Raw genomic sequence first — 15,147 nt, forward strand, 5'->3', positions numbered from 1 at the left:
GCTTTGACACAAGATGTGCTACAGGTGGGCACGGAGGCTCTATTACTCTGTTGTACCACCTCTAGCTTGGATACAAGATGTGATACGGGCAGGCATGGATGCTCTAGTACCCTGTTGTGTTGCCTCTAGCTTTGGCACAAGATGTGATATGGCCGGGCATGGAGGCTCTAGTACCCTGTTGTGTTGCCTCTAGCTTGGATGTAAGATGTGATACAGGCAGACCTGGAGGCTCTAGTACTCTGTTGTACTGCCTCTAGCGTGGATAAAAGGTGTGATATGGGTGGGCATGGAGGCTCTAGTACCCTGTTGTACCATCTCTAGCTTGTATACAAGATGTTATATGGGTAGGCATGGATGCTCTAGTACCCTGTTGTACCGCCTCTGGCTTGGATACACGGTGTGATATAGGCAGGCATGGAGATATACAGGTTCTGTATGATACCCTGCGGCATATCGCTCCACATTTGCGATTACTGAGCCTCTGTCTAGATCATCTAAACTCGCTGACTGTCAAAGTTGGCGTTCCAGACGGTCCCATATATTAATCCAGTGACCGAGCAGCTACAGAAGTGTGACAATGTTGTGGGGGCTGCTGTGACCCCCTTGTGTGTGCGGCCGAGCATTATCATGCTGGACAATATACAGGAGATGAATAACTTATACCACCTGTACCTTTATACAGGTATATATGGCCCCTGCAGCCTTTCTTTGTGCGTGCCCTCGCATCACATCTCCCATAGATTTCAGTGGAGCCGGCGGCATCATCGTACCATGTGCTGGGTGCATGCCGTGCGATGCCAGGTTTCTCTTTTGAAATTACTTCCCTGGAGTGAAGTGAGACGCTTTTGATATGAAATTGCCTCACATCTGTAGTGAATTCGCATATTGGCGAGTGCGATATCAGGCTGTGTTTCATGGCCCGATATCACACTCGCCAGTGTAAAATTAGCCTTAGGCCACTCTCATGGAGACATATTTTTGCGATTACTGCAACTTTTTGAATGCTGTGATGCTCGCACCCTTGCGATGGAAAGCGCCGCAATTTTCTAGCGCTTTCTGTTCTATCTTCTGCATTTAGCGCACTTCATCAATGATATGGTGTGCTAAAGCCACTGTTGGAGACCGGAGTGCTCCCTCTGAAAACAAAGTAAAAGCGCAGAAAAGCGCGGTGCTTTGCCAGGGCCATGTGTGGTAGTGTTTCTGAGAAAGTAGGGTGATCCCAGTAATCAGACCAGCTGTACTAAAATAATAAAGAGCTATACGGACCCCTCCGCCATAATTGGGATCCAGCGCTGCGGTCCCGACTGTTGTTGTGACAGCGGCCGTCACAAGAAGTCAGGTGACCACTGCAGCCGAATATAGGCCACATCGTCACTGTTTGTTTTCCTGGCATTGGTGCTCCATGATGGCCGGAGTTCAGGAACGTGACACTGCAGCCTCTGATTGGCTGCAATCAACTGACTTCCTGCGACAGCCGCGATCACAATAAACACCAGGATCGCAGCGGAACTGCAGCGCTGGATCCTATCAGAGTGGTAAGTATAGCAATTTATTAATTTAGTAGACAGCCCTATTGGGCTGCGTTCACACATGGCGTTTTTTGTTGCTATTTCTTTAATGCAGTTTTTAATTGCAGTTGAAAACCGTAACAAAAAACGCCGTGTGTGAACACAGCTTTAGGCCTTAGTCAGACGGGCGTTTTTTTGCGCGATTTGCGTATGCGCATGCGTCCAGCGATTTTTTTTAAAACCATTGCTTTGCAATGGTATCGGACACATGAGCGCTTTTTATGCGCTCGTCCGATAAATTATAGAACAGAAATCGCAGATCGCACCTATCTGCGATCTGCGATTCCTGTTCTCTTCTCTATATGCGCTCAATGGGGCCGGCGGCAGCAGCGCCGACCCCATTGAGAACATATAGAAGACAAATCATTCTCCTCTGCCACAGCTGTAACAGCTGTGACAGAGAAGAACGATGTTTGCCCATTGAATTCAATGGAACCAGCAATACAGCCGGCTCCATTCAAAGCAATGGGCTGCCGGCGTGCGCGGGATGAATTGTCGGGAAGGGCTTAAATATATAAGCCCTTCCCTGCAATTCATCCAGAAAAGTGTTAAAATAAAAAAAATATACATACTCACCTGCTCCCGGCAGCCGGAGTTCCGCGTGGCCGGCCTGCAGCGGGTGTGAAGGGGGTGTGAGTCAGACCTGCCCCCTGATTGGCTCAGCGCATTGCTTTCAATGGAGCCGCTGTATTGCCGGCTCCATTGAATGCAATGCGCTGTACAGCTCTGACCCGTTTCTAATGAAACGCGTCTAGGAGCAGATTTTCGGCCGATTTTCGGGCACCGGTCACACGATTTGCGGATGGGTATCGCATAGACCGCGAGTACTGAATGAGAAGTGAGCGATTCGCAACGTGTACCAAGTGTCCTAGGCGTGCCCTGTGATACTTATCCAGGGTGAACTAAGCCTAATTTATCCCCAATAAGGACTCCTCCCTGCTTGGTGTCACCCATTACAGGGTGCATTTCACTATGCAGATAACTGAAGAAGATCAGAGAAAACCTCAAAAAACTTTACAGGAACCTAGGTTGCTAATAAGCGTGACTATCCTCAAAGATGGCAGCATAAACATGGTGGCAGATTCCCTTTATTGGTTTAATTTACATTTGGTGGTAAACATCCACGTTGAAGGAGTTTTCCAGGCCTTGACAATTGTTGACCTATCTACAATTTCCATTCACTTCAATAGGAGCTGTGCCTGCAAGACAGGCTGACAGCTGGCCCAGTGAACAGCTGGTCCACCAAGGTCCTGAGCATGGGGCCCCCACTGATCGCATATAAAATAGGTCATTAATTTTGTAGACTTGGAAAATCCATTTAATGGTTGCAGAGTTTCAAAACCAGAAGCAATCTCTTGCTAGCATCTAGAGGATCTAGAGGATGCCACCATATCACAAATCCTCCACAGGAGCATATATTGACAGCTGGGTGGTTGACAGCTCTTACCCTAAACTTTTGTGCCATAATGGGTTGAAGGGAGGCTACCCCCAACCACAGCAGACTCTGCCTAGGAGTAGGTTGGGGGATTGCATTTTGTATAATGATATCCTGAGGGTCCTGAATCATAGAATCATAGAAAGGTAGAGTTGAAAGGCATCTACAGGGCAGATGTGTAACTTGAAGCTTCAGGGCCCCCATGCAAAAACTGTAACAGGGCCCCCAATAAAATGCTTTATTCATAGTACTGGGCTCCGTATATAGAGAAAAGTAGCCTTGTCTGTTCGGCCTCTGTTTTTAAGGCTTCCATTGAAGGAGAACTCACCACCTCCCATGGTAACCTGTTCCATTCATTGATCACCCTCACTGTCTAATATCTAATTTGTGTCTCCTTCCTTTCAGTTTCATCCCATTGCTTCTAGTCTTTCCTTGTACAGATGAGAATAGGGCTGATACCTCTGCACTGTGACAGCCCTTCAGATATTAGTAGACCGCTATTAACACCTTCATGACATGGCCTATTTTGGGCTTAAGGACGCAACAATTTTTGGCGGATTTTCTTCTCCGTTTATCAAAAGCCATAACTTTTTTATTTTTCCGTCGACGCGGCCGTATGAGGGCTTGTTTTTTGCGTGGCGAACTGTAGTTTTTATCGATGCCAATTTTGGGTACATAGACTATATTGTATTTTTTTTTTTTAATGATAGCAGAGAGAGAAAACGCATCAATTCTGCCATAGATTTTTTTTTTTTTTTTTTACACCGTTAATCATGCAGCATAAATGAGACTTTCCATTTTTTCTGCAGACCGGTACGGTTACAACGATACCAAAATTCTAACATTTTTTTTAGGTTTTCCCACTTTTCTGCAATAAAAACCCTTTTTTTTGGAAATCTTTTTTCTATTCTAAATTGCTGCATTCAAAGTCACGTAACTTTTTTATTTTTTGATGTACAGAGCTCTATGAGGGCTTATTTTTTGCGAGACGAGCTGTAGATTTTATTGGTTCCATTTTGGCGTACATACGGCTTTTTTGATCACTTTTATTGCGTTTTTAGTGAGGCAAAATGCTAAAAATGAGCATTTTGCCTCAGTTTTTTAGCTTTTTTTTTAGCGTTTTTTTCCGTGCACAGTCAAAAGCATGTGCAACTTATTGTACGCATCGTTACGGACGCGACAATACCAAATATGTGGGGTTTTATTTTTTTTTTACCTTTTTTTATGCTAATCTGAGAAAAAGCATAAAAAATGTTTTTTTTACTCTTTTTTTTTACATTTTTTTAAATTCATTTTTTAAATCTTTCTTTTTTTTACACTGTTTGTGTCCCTCTGAGGGACTTTAACCACTGCCCTGATGATCGCTGTCATAAGGCAGGGCAGAGCTACTGCTCTCCCATGCCTTATCGCTCATACAGCGATCTCAGGCATAGGCAATACAGGACGCCAGTGTCTGGCGTCCTGTTGCCATGGTGACAGGCCGGGCTCTCGCGATGACATCGCGAGAGCCGGCTGGAGACACAGAGGGAGCCGTGCTCCCGCTGTGAACTCTTTCCCTGCCGCGATCTACTTAGATCGCGGCAGGGAAGGGGTTAACAGTGGCGGGCGCATCTCTGATGCCCCCCCGCTGTTGCAGCGAGACGCCGGCTGTGACTGACAGCCGGCTCCCACTGCGGGATAGCGCTGGATCATATGTGATCCCGCGCTATCTCCAGGACGTAAGTTTACGCCCTGTTGCGGGAAGTACCCCGCTCCCAGGACGTAAACTTACGCCCTGCAGCGGGAATGGGTTAAGTCTCCTCTCAGCTTTCTTCTTTGCAAGCTAAACATCTTTAACCAGATCCTTTAACCGTTCCTCATAGGACATGATTTGCAGAACACTAGGTCACTACTTATTTCAAGATTTACCTCCAGTCCACCAACAGCCAAGTATGTACAGTGTGAACCCATCTACTCTCCTAATAGGTACTGTTCTCAACTCTGGGACCCTCACCTATCAGAGATTTATGGCATATCCTGTGCCTAAGATTGGAATAACCCTTTAGAGGGGTTGTCTATCTATTCACTACTGATGACCTATCCTCAGTACAAGTCATCAATAGTTGATCAGCAGGTATCCATCACTCAAGACCCCTACTGATCAGCTGTTTGTCGGCCGCTGACTGTGTATATGGAGCAAGAACACTGTACTCTGTACATATTGCAGCGGCCTAGGTTGGTAACACAAGTACTGTTTCCTCTGACCTTCAACAAAGGTCATTAATAGTTAGACTGGCTGCACAAGGCCGTCACGGCGCCCCCCATAGACCCCAATACTTACATGCGGATCCGGCGTCTTCCGTTCCGCATGACGCTTCGGCGCGCATGCGCAATAGAGCACGTGACGCGCCGGCCGCATCATATGACACGCCCACAGCATCACATGACGCGGCTGGCCGTGGGCAGGGAAGCGGTTTCACGCTATCTTTCACTGTGCTATAGCGGAAAATAGCCAGACGGACGGCTTCCACTGACTGCAATGGAAGCCGTCCGCACGTACACCCGCGGCAAATAGAGCATGCCACGGGTGAGGACGCGTGATTTCACGGTGCGGAATTCCGCAATGGAATTCTGCACCGTGAGCATTGAGCTATTAGGTTCAATAGAACCTAATAGCTGCGGGCAACATGGCAGATTTTCGCCGCGTTCTACGCTGCGGAAATCCGTCCGTGGGAAGGAGCCCTTAAGATGTGGACAACCTAATTTTAAATCAATGTCTTATTGAAATAGTTGTCCGATTACACTCGGTCATTGGTTCTCCATACCATAGTACAATTGTATTGTCAGATGTTCATCAGTTGGCTGTTGTTCTCTTATACCCTTCTGACTCAGAGACATTTTAATGTGAAGTGTACATGGACATTCTTAGCAAAAGATAGAATTGTAGGCACTACAACAACATCAATAGTCCAGGTGGAACAGGACATACATGCAAACCCGGGGGTATTCTGCAACAACAATAGTCCAATATGAAATAGCAAGAAATTAGAAGGAAACAGCTGCACTCTTTGGGGTCTCTGGAAATTGCAACTTTTTAATCTAAGATCAAAGGGGTTGTCTCGCGGCAGCAAGTGGGGTTATACACTTCTATATGGCCATATTAATGCACTTTGTAATGTACATCGTGCATTAAATATGAGCCATACAGAAGTTATTCACTTACCTGCTCCGTTGCTAGCGTCCCCGTCGCCATGGATCCGTCTAATTCTGATGTCTTCTTGCTTTTTTAGACGCGCTTGCGCTGTGCGGTCTTCTTCCTGGTGAATGGGGCCGCTCGTGCCGGAGAGCTGGTCCTCGTAGCTCCGCCCCGTCACGTGTGACGATTCCAGCCAATCAGGAGGCTGGAATCGGCAATGGACCGCACAGAGCCCACGGTGCACCATGGGAAAGGACCCGCGGTGCATCGTGGGTGAAGATCCCGGCGGCCATCTTAGTGAAGGAAGAAGAAGGAAGAAGGAAGACGTCGCAGAGCGGGAATTCGGGTAAGAATTTTTTTTTTTTTTTAACACATCCTTTGGGGTTGTCCTGCGCCGAACGGGGGGGCCTATGGAAAAGAAAAAAAAACGTTTCGGCGCGAGACAACCCCTTTAAGGATACAATATAGCAGGTGGGTGAAAGTGCACAGAACAGGCACCGACTATTATGCCTACTAACACACTCCATCTGGTCTGGCACTTGAGGATATTCTCATTTATTTAGTGTATTTCCTATTACTTCCGGAGCGCCAGCATATTCTGCAGCCCGGTGAATGTATGCAGACTAGAGGTAACTATACGGTCAGATAACACTAATGGATTCCTTGGTTTGGCTTCTGGAATTGTACAATGTTTTTGCACTTTGTGTTTCATTGTACTTTGGGAATAATGCAAGAAGACAATAATATTTTAAGGGCAATTTCCTCAAAATAAAGCAAAGTGATATAAGAATATGGGAGCTCACATGATTTTACAACACATCGCTATCTGCACTAGTTCCATAGAAATGAATAAAGCAGCAGCGCACAGGCTTGATGACCCCCACCTTTCATATAGGTGATAAGGGGCCCCTGTTCTCGTGATTAGTGGGGGTCCCACCGGTTGGGCCCGCATCAATCACTTATTTCCTATCCTATTGATAGGGAATATCTTTAGAACTTGACATAATCCCTTTAAAGGAAATCTGTCAGCTTGAACATGTGGTCCAAACTGCAGACATCATGTTATAGAGCAGGAGGAGCTGAGCGGATTGTATATAGTTTTATGGGGAAAGATTCAGTAGAACTTGTATTTTATTTATATATACCTATGCATTTTCTAAGCTGAACAGTCCGATGGGCGGAGCTATCAGTGATTGACAGCTCCCCACTGTACTGTCATACACAGCTCCCCCTGTATGTACTGTCATACACTGCTCCCCTGTATGTACTGTCATACACAGCTCCCCCTGTATATACTGTCATACACAGCTCCCCCTGTATATACTGTCATACACAGCTCCCCCTGTATGTACTGTCATACACAGCTCCCCCTGTATGTACTGTCATACACTGCTCCCCCTGTATGTACTGTCATGCACTGCTCCCCCTGTATGTACTGTCATACACTGCTCCCCCTGTATGTACAGTCATACACAGCTCCCCCTGTATGCACTGTCATACACAGCTCCCCCTGTATGTACTGTCATACACAGCTCCCCCTGTATGTACTGTCATACACAGCTCCCCCTGTATGTACTGTCATACACAGCTCCCCCTGTATGTACTGTCATACACAGCACCCCCTGTATGTACTGTCATACACTGCTCCCCCTGTATGTACTGTCATACACTGCTCCCCCCGTATGTACTGTCATACACAGCGGCCCCTGTATGTACTGTCATACACAGCGCCCCCTTTATGTACTGTCATACACTGCTCCCCTGTATGTACTGTCATACACAGCTCCCCCTGTATGTACTGTCATACACAGCTCCCCCTGTATGTACTGTCATACACAGCTCCCCCTGTATGTACTGTCATATACTGCTCCCCCTGTATGTACTGTCATACACTGCTCCCCCTGTATGTACTGTCATACACTGCTCCCCCTGTATGTACTGTCATACACAGCTCCCCCTGTATGTACTGTCATACACAGCTCCCCCTGTATGTACTGTCATACACAGCACCCCCTGTATGTACTGTCATACACAGCACCCCCTGTATGTACTGTCAAACACAGCACCCCCTGTATCTACTGTCATACACAGCTCCCCCTGTATGTACTGTCATACACTGCTCCCCCTGTATGTACTGTCATACACTGCTCCCCCCGTATGTACTGTCATACACAGCGGCCCCTGTATGTACTGTCATACACAGCTCCCCCTGTATGTACTGTCATACACAGCTCCCCCTGTATGTACTGTCATACACTGCTCCCCCTGTATGTACTGTCATACACAGCTCCCCCTATATATACTGTCATACACAGCTCCCCCTATATATACTGTCATACACTGCTCCCCCTGAATGTACAGTCATACATAGCTCCCCCTGTATGTACAGTCATACATAGCTCCCCCTGTATGTACAGTCATACACTGCTCCCCTTGTATGTGCTGTCATACACAGCTCCCCCTGTATGTACTGTCATACACAGCGCCCCCTGTATGTACTGTCATACACAGCGCCCCCTGTATGTACTGTCATACACAGCGCCCCCTGTATGTACTGTCATACACTGCTCCCCCTGTATGTACTGTCATACACAGCTCCCCCTGTATGTACTGTCATACACAGCGCCCCCTTTATGTACTGTCATACACTGATCCCCTGTATGTACTGTCATACACAGCTCCCCCTGTATGTACTGTCATATACTGCTCCCCCTGTATGTACTGTCATATACTGCTCCCCCTGTATGTACTGTCATACACTGCTCCCCCTGTATGTACTGTCATGCACTGCTCCCCCTGTATGTACAGTCATACACAGCTCCCCCTATATATACTGTCATACACAGCTCCCCCTATATATACTGTCATACACTGCTCCCCCTGAATGTACAGTCATACATAGCTCCCCCTGTATGTACAGTCATACATAGCTCCCCCTGTATGTACAGTCATACACTGCTCCCCTTGTATGTGCTGTCATACGCAGCTCCCCCTGTATGTACTGTCATACCCAGCTCCCCCTGTATGTACTGTCATACACAGCGCCCCCTGTATGTACTGTCATACACAGCGCCCCCTGTATGTACTGTCATACACAGCGCCCCCTGTATGAACTGTCATACACTGCTCCCCCTGTATGTACTGTCATACACTGCTCCCCCTGTATGTACTGTCATACACTGCTCCCCCTGTATGCACTGTCATACACTGCTCCCCCTGTATGTGCTGTCATACACAGCTCCCCCTGTATGTACTGTCATACACAGCGCCCCCTGTATGTACTGTCATACACAGCGCCCCCTGTATGTACTGTCATACACAGCGCCCCCTGTATGTACTGTCATACACAGCGCCCCCTGTATGTACTGTCATACACTGCTCCCCCTGTATGTACTGTCATACACTGCTCCCCCTGTATGTACAGTCATACACTGCTCCCCTTGTATGTGCTGTCATACACAGCTCCCCCTGTATGTACTGTCATACACAGCTCCCCCTGTATGTACTGTCATACACAGCGCCCCCTGTATGTACTGTCATACACAGCGCCCCCTGTATGTACTGTCATACACTGCTCCCCCTGTATGTACAGTCATACACTGCTCCCCCTGTATGTACAGTCATACACTGCTCCCCCTGTATGTGCAGTCATACACTGCTCCCCTTGTATGTGCTGTCATACACAGCTCCCCCTGTATGTACTGTCATACACAGCGCCCCCTGTATGTACTGTCATACGCTGCTCCCCCTGTATGTACTGTCATCCACTGCTCCCCCTGTATGTGCAGTCATACACTGCTCCCCCTGTATGCACTGTCATACACTGCTCCCCTTGTATGTACAGTCATGCACAGCTCCCCCTGTATGTATTGTCATACACAGCTCCCCCTGTATATACTGTCATACACAGCGCCCCCTGTATGTACTGTCATACACAGCGCCCCCTGTATGTACTGTCATACACTGCTCCCCCTGTATGTACTGTCATACACAGCTCCCCCTGTATGTACAGTCATGCACTGCATCCTCATAAAACAATATATCAAGCTGCTCAGCTCCTGCAACTCTGCACGTATTTTGTGAGCATTTGCGTCCCTCCCATAGACTTCTGTGGGGACCTTCAGTTTGCAAAAATACAGCATATTGTGTGTGACCCATTAATGAGAAAACTACAGAGACAACCAGTGGAAATAAAGACATGGACACAAAGATATAAGGGGAGAAAGAACATTTTATTTTTAGTTATAGGCAATGGTGAATTTTAGGTTGGGGAATTTTGAGGCTGAGTTGATCTAGAGAAATGCAAAAACCCCTCGATGTACGAGCCAAAGGTCTGTTCACACATAGCGGAAAGATTCCTCACCCGGAAACCACTACTGAGCACCGCTGCCATTGGCCATGTGATGTAGAAGTGGGCGCATCACCTGACCAGCAGCAGCGGTGGCCACGGGCTCAGTAGCGGTGGCCGCGTAAAGGATGTGCGCTGCAGTATTTCACAGTATTTCCACTACCTGTCAACGTACCCAAGGGGAGAAAAAATACCTTCCTGATGCCAAATATGGCAATCAGAGCAAGTCCCAGGATCAAAGCCAAGATTAAATCTGTCTGACTTTATAAAGCATATTGTTTTGTATTCATAAATCTGGATATATAATCAGTTATTACTATTTACTGCATGTGTGAAATATAAAGTGTATCAAACTAAACCTGTTTATAGACTGTGTTGATCCAGAGGAAGGCGAAAACCCCCTTGAGGAAAGAGCCAATTATCCTGTTTTAAGGGGGGAAAATTCCTTCCTGACCCCAAATATGGCGACCAGAATAAATCTCAGGATCAAACGCCAGCAGCTCACCTCCCTGGTGTATGTGATGTCAGCTAGAAACCCTACCAAGCTAAAGATTTATATATATGTATTTATATTGTATTATTTATGTGGCTACTTCTCTATAAATAAAACCTAACCCTATTTAAGGCTGTGAGCTGATCCAGAGGAAGGCAAAAACCTCCTTGAGGTACGAGCCAATTGTCCTCAAGTTGGAAAAATTCCTTCCTGACCCCAAATATGGCGGTCGGAACAAGTCCCAGAATCAAAGCCGAAATCTACACCTATCAGTGTGTGTACTTGTGTCTATGTATGTGTTAATGTCTACACTTGTGTCTATCTTAATGTATGATGTGCATGCTACTTACCTGGCCTGTGCCGAGGTCTTACTGGTAACCAGGAGTTCAGGGATAATAGTCACTCGGGCTATTTTTCCTAAACTCGCCAGCTGCCAATCAAGCACAGGCCGCTGCGGGGGGTGAAGAGGGTCTTCAACAGAGGATGATGCCCGATGTCAGCCAATTATTACAGCAGATGATGTCAGGGTTGAGGGAAGCGTGGTGGAAATATGCAGCAGAGTTGATGGAGAGGATGTTTTAGGCAAGCTGAGGTCTTCTACAGCAGCAGAGTCGTGGGTTCTGGAGACAGTCGGCACGGGTTGAGCCTGCAAGACATAAGAGAGAAAATGTTTTTAAAATAAACTTTTTAAGACATGTGAAGATTTGTTACAATGTATGGATATAATGGTAGGTGTCCTGTGTGTATAGGTGTATATAGGTGTACAGATATGTATGTGTAGGTGTATATAGAGGGTACTTACCAGATGCTTGTGGCTTCCTTCACTATCGGATTCTTCTCGTCATCCTAAGAAGAAGCAGAGACAGTAATTACAGGAGCAACAATAATGAAGCCAAATAGGCAGAAGACTGCGGACCTGACATGGTGACATGAAGCAGGATTACTATATGACCTCCTGTCTGACACCAGAGGAACAATGATGGTGAACACAAAGGCCAGACTGAAGAACATCATCCCTAGAGGAGGAAAATCCTACCGGGTCCAGCTTGGTGAAGTGAAATCGAATCCGTCCATGGGGTGAAGGGGTGTCCCATCCTCCGGCCACTGCAGGTTTTTATCCTCCAAAAGTCTCCTGAATGGCTTGAATGGCGGCCGTGATCTTTTCAATTCCAGTTCCTCCCAATCTATGGTGGTAAAGAAAGGGTGACCTCGGATATTCTTGTAGACACCCAGCCTCTTCTCAGGATTCTTGCGCAGCAGTCTCTCCAGAAGATGTTTTAAGTTGGCATCAAGCCAAGATGGAAATTTTGGCTGCTCTGTGGTGATGGATTCGATGACCTTTTCCTTTTTGGAGCCATGGTAGAAAGGGGACTGTCCTGCCGCCATCCTGGATACGACAATCCCCAGGCTCCACCAGTCCACTGCTGTGTCATACTCCTTTTCAAGAAGCACTTCTGGGGCCATATATTTAACTGTGCCCGTCCTTCCACAAATCTTATTAGACGAGGTGACTCCGTCTTGGGCCAGCCCCAGGTCGATCAGGCGGATGTGTCCATCTCTGTCCACCATGATGTTGTCCAGCTTTATGTCTCTGCAATGAAAAGAGAAAAGACAAATGCAAATCAGTGCAGATACAGAAGACTTGGGGATGTAGGACAGCAAACCGGGCCTAATTCAGGACTCTGGGAAAGCTGGGACACTATTACAAGGAAGCAGAGAAGTGTGGGAAATTCTGCTCACCGGTGGACGATGTTGCGTTGGTGCAGGAACTGGAGGCCGCATACAATCTCCGCTGTGTAGAATCTGACAGAGAGAAGAGTGTAGTATCAATGACATGAAATCAGTCCCCTAACATCATGTCATCATCAATGTGTCTGTCACCACCTGAAGAGAGGAGGCGCTGTTTATGGCAGCCTGTATGTCCTCCATTCTTGTACATCTGACCAGTTATGTACCCCCCCCACCCCATGTCCGTCCGTCCGTCTGTCTCCTGATTAGTCATTTACTCACCTCACACTGCTGATGTCCAGGCGGCCGCACATCCTGATCATTGCCCTCAGGCTTCCTCCAGACAGATACTCCATGATGAAGTAGGCTTTGTTGGCAGACTGCTGTGCGGCATATAGATGGCATATGAAGGGGCAGTCTTGGGCCTTCAGGAGTATCCGTCGCTCTCTCAATATCATATCTGCTCCGCTTCCTCTGTCCACAATCTTGATGGCTGTGAAAATGTTTCTGCCAGGGAATGAGGCCAGGACCACCTTAAGAAAACAAGTAGGAAATGATCACTGACAGCGGCCAGGGGGGACAATCATATACATTTATTACATGGGGGATTTATCAGTAGGGGTTTTAGGCTATTCTGCTGCCTACGGCCGGGTCCATGCACAGCGAGTCTGCATCACATTTGCAGGAAACACACAAACCCTCATGTGAAAACTAGAATTTGTGTTAAAAATCTGCAATAAAATGTAACAAGCTGCAGATTTACAATCCGCACCGCCGGACAACGTGCGCAGGAGATTTGGGGTCTCTGGGGGGCGCCAGGTCTGATTACGCTGCAAGATTTCTCAGTTGGAATGCGAATCGGCCTTGGGCATGAGGCCTTACTTGGCAGCGGCATCAGAGACACATTCACTTCAATCCAACAAACAGTTGTAGAACCTTACAATACAGGTTCAAACATTTTAGCAATATTGACAATGTTCTATGGCAGCAGTGCTTCAGTGTGAGGAGTAAGTGTCATATCTATCTCATATCTATCCATCTATCTATCATCTATCTGTCTATCTATCTAATCTATCTGCCTACCTGTCTGTCTGTCTGTCCACAATGGTCCCATATGATACTGCCATATTATGGTAACTAATGCCATCATACATGCATAATATCCAGCACTATCCATTGCTCAAATAATATTTACAACACATTTTTCCAATCCTACCATTATTACACCCAAAGATATCATCATACTGTATATTGATGAAATAATACCTCAGCCATATAGTATTGCCATTCTATAAACCAGTACGGCTGATTTCAGATGACATTTTGGGAGATCCACTTTCAAAATACTTTTTTTTTCAAAGTCAAATGAGAACGGACAGGAAAGTGGGAAAAATACATCTTACAAAATGATATTAAACAGACCAAACCCCCCCCCCCCCCCCCCCAAATGCTGCCCCGGTGAATACATACTACTACATACCCTGTCTGAGTAATACTGCCATACCACCCCTAAAGACAACCTATAGACATCCATTCTTATATACAGGATTTTGATGCTACATGTGAATGTATCCTAAGCCTCTTATGTGGATGAAATGGCTGATAACAGAAGACACTAGTTTGCATTAGTTACACAGCAAATAGAAATACAATATAATTAGGGTCACTGCGCCTTTACTAGAAAATGGGAAGTTACAAAACTTACCTCTCCGAAGCCTCCTTTACCCAAGGTCTGTAGGCGGGTGAAGCGACTGATGTGAAATCCGGAGTCTGATGGTCCGGGGTCCTGGCTGGTGCCCGCTGTTGGCTCCTCATGCTCTGTTATTATGTTATTCTCTCCGCTCCTCTTTTTCTTTATATTCGTGAGTCCGTTCACGCTCTCCTCTTCTCTCTTGCGCTTCTCATGTCCATTGGACGCCATTTTTCGCACTTCTGTATCCGTCAATGCAATCGCTGCAGTTGACAGTTGGAAGTAAATGGCAGTTGGCCGAGTGGAGTTCAAAGGTCAGTGAAGCTGCTGCTGGCAAGTGCTTGCCAGTACCCTGCTCTGCCATATACACAGTACTGTGGGCACCATGAGTGATGGTCTAATGCCCAGAGACATGGAAAAATTCATGGCTGGTTCTTCTAGTGCCACATTAATAGATGGGAAAGGAATGGCACTTCATGTCTGGGTTGGCAGCAGTGCCCATAGCTCATCAGAAATAGTGTGGTAATTGAAATGAACCCGGTGGAGGAATAAACCATAAAGTGTACTAATGGCAGGAATAATAAAGCCATTCAATAAGTGTCCATCCAGATACATGATGAGTATTCCCATAGGTTACAATGGGCAGCGCCCTCGCCAGTGCAGATCTGGGGGTACCAGGCAGAGATGCTGCTATGGAGGTCATCCACAAT

The 15,147-nt window shown here is 46.7% G+C and overlaps 1 protein-coding gene across 1 annotated transcript; it reads right to left on the bottom strand.

Moving 5' to 3' along the window:
- Positions 1 to 12,123: 12,123 nt before the first annotated feature.
- Positions 12,124 to 14,668, bottom strand: LOC136581756 (protein kinase C theta type-like; the record flags this gene model as incomplete). The annotated part of the gene is made up of 4 exons (XM_066582379.1): positions 14,453 to 14,668; positions 13,030 to 13,280; positions 12,760 to 12,822; positions 12,124 to 12,610 (listed from the first exon to the last, which is right to left on the bottom strand). Coding segments are annotated over exons 1-4 (1,017 nt in total), but the record flags the coding sequence as incomplete, so codon positions are not given.
- Between the last annotated feature and the right edge of the window lie 479 nt (positions 14,669 to 15,147).

Source organism: Eleutherodactylus coqui, chromosome 11 (assembly GCF_035609145.1).
Source record: "Eleutherodactylus coqui strain aEleCoq1 chromosome 11, aEleCoq1.hap1, whole genome shotgun sequence".
NCBI classification, from domain to species: domain Eukaryota; kingdom Metazoa; phylum Chordata; class Amphibia; order Anura; family Eleutherodactylidae; genus Eleutherodactylus; species Eleutherodactylus coqui.